This window comes from Xyrauchen texanus, chromosome 46, assembly GCF_025860055.1.
Source record: "Xyrauchen texanus isolate HMW12.3.18 chromosome 46, RBS_HiC_50CHRs, whole genome shotgun sequence".
NCBI lineage: Eukaryota > Metazoa > Chordata > Actinopteri > Cypriniformes > Catostomidae > Xyrauchen > Xyrauchen texanus.
The window spans coordinates 24,499,876-24,507,871 of NC_068321.1; the positions used below are offsets into that span (position 1 = coordinate 24,499,876).

Sequence of the window (7,996 nt, forward strand, 5' to 3'; positions counted from 1 at the left end):
TTGGATATTGTGGATATACTTTTATTACACCTTTATGGAGCTTGACACCCGTAGTCACCATCCACTCTCACTGCATGGTAAAAACAGGCAGGACATTTCCCAAAATAACTCCTTTTATGCTCAACAAAAAAGAATATGTGTTACATCATAGGTTTTTAGAGCAACATGATGGCAACTAAATGATAACAGAAGTTTTCCTACACTGCAATGCCAGTAATGGCCACTAAAGGTCTCTCTAAAACCAGTGAAGCTCTCCATCTGTCCAGCCAATCGTCTCACTACAGCAGATCAGATCATGAATGCTCTCCCATAAACTGGCCAACAGTAATATCTGCCCATATTCTGGAGTGAATAAACCGTTTTGGTTTGGCGAAATGTGCTGATGATCGCCAATGAATCAGAACAATTTGTGAACCAGTTCGACCAATTCATTGGGGGAAAAGACTCAAAACAAGGATTCACTCATAAATCATCAGCTATCATCAGACAACATTTGTATTTATTTGTTGCTCTGACTCACCATTTTTCTTCAGGAAGTATAAAGCATCTTTGTATCCCTGTTTGCACATGTTCTTCATCACCTGAGGAAGAGACGAAACACTGGACATGAAAGAACAGAAAGGTGAATGTTATTCTGTTGGCAGTCTGTGTGTATTTTTAGCCCATTTCAACAGGGAACATTCAGCAGACAGTAAGTGTTAATAGAACACCAGAGGTGTGTGTCTGTGTGTGTGTGTGTGTGTGTGTGTGTGTTTCTGTGTGTGTGTTTCTGTGTTTGTGTGTTTCTGTGTGTGTGTGTGTGTGTGTGTGTGTGTGTGTTTCTGTGTGTGTGTGTGTGCGTGTGCGAGTGTGTGTGTGTGTGTGTGTGTGTGTGTGTGTGTGTGTGTGTGTGTGTGTGTGTGTGTGTGTGTGTGTGTGTGTGTGCGCGGCGTGTTACCAGTGGATCAGGTGGGAATAGTGCTCTGGAGACTCTGTAGAGGTTGGCGAGTGTGAACTGAATGGAGGTGTTTGTGAATCGTAGCTCGTGCAGGTTTGTGGAGCTGATGTCACGTGGGCAGATGTCACTTTCTCCAGAGAATGGAGACACTGTGATTGTGTTTTTCAGCTCATACTGAGGCAAATTATCACTGATGCCACCGTCCACATACCGCTGAAAGAGAGAGAAATACATTTTTCTTATTTTTTCTATAGTTTATCCTTAATTACTCAATTATTTAATGAATGTTACTTTATTATTCCTATGCTTGAAATTTTATGTTACATTTGTTGATTGCTACTTCCTTTGTTTATTCAGGAATATTAATTTAATTTTTATTTTATTTCATTTTTTAATTTCATTTGGACTTTAATTATTTTACTTTATTTGTTACTTTCTTTAGTAAGCGCACTATTATAATTGCTTATTTTGTTTTGTTTTATGTTCATAATTATTGCTCAGTTTATTTTTTTAAAAATCTTTCCACTTAATTTGCACTTCAATTATTGTATATTATTTTAAACTTTTTTAAGCAAGCACCACTATTAAAATTGCTTATTAATACCTTAATTTATTTGATTTTAATAACTATTTCTTATATTATTTTATTGTATTTATTTACTCAATTTGAGGTATAGTTATTTTACTTTATTTTCTACTTTTTTTGCAAGCATCACTATTACAATTGCTCATTTTATTTTTAAAATGTCTTATTAATAGCTTATTTTATTTTATTTCAATAATTATTGCTCATTTTCTTTATTGTAATCATACATTTTTACAAAATTTGCACTATAATTGTTTTACTTTTTTTATTTTAGCAAGAACCACTATTACAATTGCTCATTTTTATTTGTAAAATTACTTATTAATAGATTATATTATTTATTTTCATAATTATTGCTCATTTTATTTTATTCATAATTTTGTTCCTCAATTTGCACTACAATTATTTTCCTTCATTTATTGTTATTTTAGCAAGCTGCACAAATACAATTGCTCATTTCATTTTTTTACATTTATTAAAACACACTTCTGAAATGTAAAACGTTTCTCATGCCAATAAAGCACAAAAACTGAAATTAAATATAAAGAGGAAAAAAGTGTTGCATACATCAAAACATTAAAATAAGATGAAATAGTCAGGTGACACGTGATGTTTTACTGCCGTTACTAACAGGCAGAACGGTAAAAAGAATAGCACTTGCAGTCTTGTCATATTTGGTGCAACACACACACACACACACACACACACACACACACACACACATCTACACCATTTGGAATTATTATTTTTGGACACAAACACACACTACCAACGCAGATATGCAAACATACACTAATCCCTGCCTACACACACACACAATGACTCATTCACTGGCACACGACCCAGAGGGAGCTGCAGAATTCACCCAGTTTAACTTGGCAAGCAACGTGCCAGCCAAACAAAAACAGGATGTGAACACCAGCTCACTGGTCTAAGAACTACTGATCTCAGATCAGCTTCACCTTTGATCTTTCAATGCCTAAGAGAAGAGGTGTGTGGTTTAAACACACACACACACACACACACACACACACACACACACACACACACACACACACACACACACACACACACACACAAGACTCTGTCTCCTCTTTCCATTTAGTGAGTCATTTGTTATATTTCAGATTTTGTTTTGGTGTGGCTGTTTTTAAGGGTGTGAAATGGAGAGAATAGTATTAAAATTATTAAAGAAATCCTAAAATAATACATGCTATTTTTTGATTAAAGAAAATGAAGCCTAGTTTTATTAACATGATGATTTTTTTGCATCATGCTGTTATTTTCATGATAATTAAGCACATTTTCCATCCAATTCTCATTACCGTAATGCATAAATACCTTATTACTATAATGCAAACAAAAGTATTATATGTCGTTTAAATTGCAAAGTATTTGTACATCCTTTATGCTGATTTTCTTTAATTAAATTGAATAAATTAATAATTTAATTTTGATTATTTCCAGTCATTCTAATAAAAAATAATTGTGTCTGTACTCAAACAATATTTTAGCCTATTTTCAAAATTAACATTTCAATTTAATTAAAAAATTCCAGCTAAATTAATTGCGAAATCTTAAACAAAATGAATAAAACGTAAATATATATTCAAGATTTATTACATTTTATTTTGTTAAAGACTACCGAGTTCAATTTGATTGAAATGAAAATGCGTAAATCTGAAAAATAGGCTTAAATAATTTTTTGAGAGATGAATTTCATTCATATTTTACATTAATGAGAATCTAATAAGAACCATTACTGAGCATAATAAAAAAAAAATCAAAAGTAACATTTCCAGACCCATTACTGTAATGAAATGTGCTTAATTGTCTGGAAATAATGTTACTTTGTAAAATAATCACCATGGTGCAAAACTGTTTTTTTTTTGCCAAAAATCAGGGTGAAATTTGACCTGGACATGTTTTTGTGAGGAAATAAACAGGACGTTTAACAAAAACATTGAGAAAAGCAGAAAGCACTGTTTAAAAACACACAAAAACACCAAATTCAAGGAAAATCAGGAAAATAAGAGCAAAGGTCAAGAAACTGCCACTAATGGCCACTGAACGGATTAGAGGTGAAATGAGGAATAGAAAGAAAGAGTTTCGCAGTTTATACATGAAAAAACAAACCAAAAACCTACTTAGTAAAAGAAAGATGCCCTCTTCTTAAAGTATAGACAATAAATACAGAAATCTGCACTTTTTAAAAACAGGAAGACAGACTTACGCAAGGTTAAACAGCAATTAAGCAACTTCTACTCAGTTTAATGCAACTAGTTTAAGGCAAGCATCACTATTACATTTACATTTATGCATTTGGCAGACGCTTTTATCCAAAGCGACTTACAGAGCCCTTCTTACAGGGACAATCCTCCTGAAGCAACCTGGAGTTAAGTGCCTTGCTCAAGGACACAATGGTGGTGGCCATGGGGATAGAACCAGCGTCCTTCTGATTACCAGATTACCAGTTATGTGCTTAGACCACTACACCAACTCATCCAAATCATAACGGCGTTCAAATGAATACATTAAACCAAGTGAACTGAATTCTACCATATTCTTAAATCCTCTTAAATTCAACATGGCAGACATGCATTTGCATTCCAACTCATATAATGAAATGAATTATGGCTTGTAATAAAAGCAGTTTGTTTACTCACCACTCCTTGCAGGGTTGGAGGTATCAGGCCACAGTACACAGGAATGTACATACTGCATATACACGCCTGTGTATTAGGATACAAACACACACACACACACACAAAAATAATTATTAGTTTGTTATTAGGAGAATATTGACGTCATGTGATGTCATGTCACTAATCATTTTATTATGTGTTTACAGCTTTATGTATGTGATAATGAGATAATCTCATTCAAGACTGTATAATATGTGTGTGGTTACTTAGATATAGTTTATAGTTCCTAAAAGAACTTTGGAACAATGTGTCAGTACTGTAAAATAAACAGGGTTGGGAAGGTTACTTTTAAAAAGTATTCCGCTACAGATTACAGAATGCTGTAAAATGTCATATGTAACATTCCGTTAGAACACTCAAGGTAAATACTGTATTCTAAATACTTTGGATTACTTCTTCAGCACTGGCAGATTTTTTTACGCTTGTTTTGACTATAAACAAGTAAATAAAGTAAGAAAAATACACTTCACTTTACAAATACATTCTCTGAAGAAAATCCTAAATATCTTATGCAGTTTTGCTACTCAAGTAAATTTATGTTGCTTTAAGGATTTTTTTATTTGATTTAAATTGTCATTATGAATACATTTTTGTGGTACATCTTTGCCCTAATATCAAAGGTCTTACCAGAGAAAAAAGTTATGCTCTAACATGAATTTTTGCTTAAAGAAATCGATGCATGTAAAGGCAAGAAATAGCATTTTAGCTTAGCATAAAGCTAAACGCTCACATGACAATTTACACAAAGTTAACTATTTCTGCTGCTCCAAACTTCAAAACCCCACAGAGTGAACACAACCATGTCCTTTTCTGATCGTTTGTGGATTGTGTTCATATAATGAGGCAGAAAATATATTAGTTGTAACTTTCTATATGAAGTTAAAGGCTACATTGGTTAGCATTTCTTGTAAAATACCCTAACCGCATAAAAAACATTGACAAGGCTTGTAATCGTGGATTTATTGGAATTATGTTTCATCTGTCAAAAAGTTTCTACCTGTTTTTTGTTAAGCTGTAGAAATACGATAAAGCTACTCTATTAAACTCCCAAAGGAAGGTTCCTCAATGACGTCATATCCACCTTTTCACTCACAACAGTGTGAAGCGCTCGTATGAATGTTACACATCATAAGGAAGTGTTTCACCGCTGTTCAAATGCACTTTGGATCACATCATTTATATGTATAAAGGTTTTCCAACTGAAAGGACTAAATATGAAGTGAAACAAATTACATTAAAAGTCAAAGTAATCTCTTCTGTAATCAAAATACTCATTGAATTTAACTGTATTCTGATTACCAATGATTTAAATTGTAACTGTAATGGATTACAATTACTAATATTTAGTATTTTACATATGTAATCCCATTACATGTATTCCCTTACTCCCCAACCCTGAAAATAAATATATATATTTTTCAAATGCATGAAGTTTTCTTCGAGGAGTAGAGTTAGGGTAAGCCAAGGTTGAGGGTACGCACTTGCACTAGTTCTTCATTGTTGTTAAAGTGTGACACCAGCACATTTTCACCATCCAAGACTCGGGTGAGAGAGATACCCAGGCGACCGGTCGCCCTGCTGTAGGCGTCGGGTGGCAGCGTACGTAGCGTCAAGGTCCTCACGATCTTGACCAGGTTGAAAGAGGGGTGCATGGGCCCAAGGAAACGCTTTCGGGCTTCTTTAGCCACATCGATGATGTTGGCCCCAGCCTCTCCTGTCACAGGACCAGAAAGAAAGCAGTCAATGAATAAACACTGACAACAAGCAACAAGTGTATGTTACGTCACACTCCATTAGAAGTGTAGATACTGTAAATGCAGGAGATGCAGCAATGGTATTAAACACACTATAAACAGATAGTTCCAGTCCTGGATGCTGATTGGTCAACAGCCGTGATTTATTCATGATAAAGCACAGCGCTGACCTCTTCACATCAGGAACTATTTCTTCTAGCGGATGGATGGCATTTAATGATTTTACTTACAAAATATAGAATTTTATGGCCATTTGTGTCCTTAATATTTTTTAAAGCAATAATGCACTAGAGGCCGTGTCATATTGTGAATATAGTCACAAGTGAAGGGGTTGAAGGCTTCACGCCATGACGATATTCACAATATAGCACAGCCTCTCTTACCTTATTTATTTTTTATTTTTCTCCCCTTTTCTCCCCAATTTGGAATGACCAATTCCCAATGCGCTCTAAGTCCTTGTGGTGGCATAGTGACTCGCCTCAATCTGCGTGGCGGAGGACGAATCTCAGTTGCCTCAGTGTCTGAGACCGTCAATCCGCACATCTTATCACGTGGCTTGTTGAGCGCGTTACCACACACAACTCACCACACGCCCCACAGAGAGCGAGAACCACATTATAGCGACCACGAAGGAGGTTACCCCATGTGACTCTACCCTCCCTAGCAACCGGGCCAATCTGGTTGCTTAGGAGACCTGGCTGGAGTCACTCAGCACGCCCTGGATTCGACCTCACAACTCCAGATGTGTTAGTCAGCGTCTTTACTCGCTGAGCTACCCAGGCCCCAGAAAACATACATTATAACATTAGATGTTACATTTTTATTTTAAATTCACTATTGTTTTCTATAGAATTGTTCAATAGTCTATACAGTATTGAAGAGAATTACATCAGAGGTAACTGTAATGAATAACTGAAAAATTAAGAGTAATCCCTTACTTTACTTTTTGTATTAAAAAGTAATTTATTTACAGTAACTAATTACTTAGCAATGCATTACACGCAACACTGACAAAATACTTTAAATAATACCATGGAACATTTTGTTAACGATTACTAAAAAAGGTAATGTCGTGCATTTTGCTAAATAACAAAATAGCATTCATAAATCTTTGTTTACCCAGGCATGCCCCGCTGACCAGCGCAGAGGCCGTGAGCGCGCCCGCGGACGCGCCGTAAATGTGACGCGCATTCTCAACCAGAAACGGCGCTTGTTGTTGAAGACAGCTGGCCACTCCAATGTGATAGATACCCAGAAAGCCACAGCCGGCGAAAGAAATATTCCACGGAGAGTCGAGAGAAAACATACTGAACAGTTTCTACTAAGTGATCTAGATGAAGTTAACTTCGTACGAAGTCTTTTATGCGTTTGACACACCTTGACAGATCCATGAATATCTCTGAAGTGAGCTGTTTGAAAGTTTTGCGATTACACATGACATACATAACAAGGGAGGGGCTTATTGACACATGGGCGTGGTTGTGGCGATATTAGCCAATCAGACGCTGCAATGGCAGACCCTCCTCCTCCTCCCTTTAGGCTGTCATTTGAAATGTTTCCACGAACACGTTGTGCTGTCCTGCGCCCTGAAAACATGTGTTTGGGTATCATAATAATAGCTTTATTGTTTACATGTTGCTGTAAAAGCCATTATTTAAATTAAAAAAAGTTTTTTTTTTCATTAGAAACTATTTCATATTTAAAAGATATATATATATATTCTTCACAAATCAGTTTTAATAAACAGCAGTTGTAGTAAAAAATGTGCCAACTGGCCATGGTCTGTATGTTTTCTTTTTTCCTGAATGGTGTTTTCCACCTTTGTACAGTGTTTTACAACATCTCTTACCAGAGATCCACCCAAATGACATTGTGGTAAAAATATGTCCTCCCAGGGGATATTTTAGAGGACAAAATACCCTGCAGTGATGTTTTTCAAGCTTATTTAAGTTGAGTTCTCCCCGGAGACTCATTTGTATTTAATTGTGTGTGTTCTCAGATGAAAATGTGTATT

At 35.5% G+C, this 7,996-nt stretch overlaps 1 protein-coding gene across 2 annotated transcripts in view; it reads right to left on the minus strand.

Moving 5' to 3' along the window:
- pnpla2 (patatin-like phospholipase domain containing 2) overlaps positions 1-7,378 on the minus strand; it is a 12,814-nt gene extending 5,436 nt beyond the window's left edge. For both annotated transcript variants that reach the window (XM_052119243.1, XM_052119242.1), the window contains exons 1-5: positions 7,102-7,378; positions 5,710-5,942; positions 4,190-4,255; positions 938-1,150; positions 521-581 (exon numbers count right to left, since the gene is read on the minus strand). In XM_052119243.1, the coding sequence (XP_051975203.1) occupies positions 521-581; positions 938-1,150; positions 4,190-4,255; positions 5,710-5,942; positions 7,102-7,288 (760 nt within the window). In that variant the 5' untranslated portion in view covers positions 7,289-7,378. The remainder of the gene's footprint in view (positions 1-520; positions 582-937; positions 1,151-4,189; positions 4,256-5,709; positions 5,943-7,101) is intronic.
- Between the last annotated feature and the right edge of the window lie 618 nt (positions 7,379-7,996).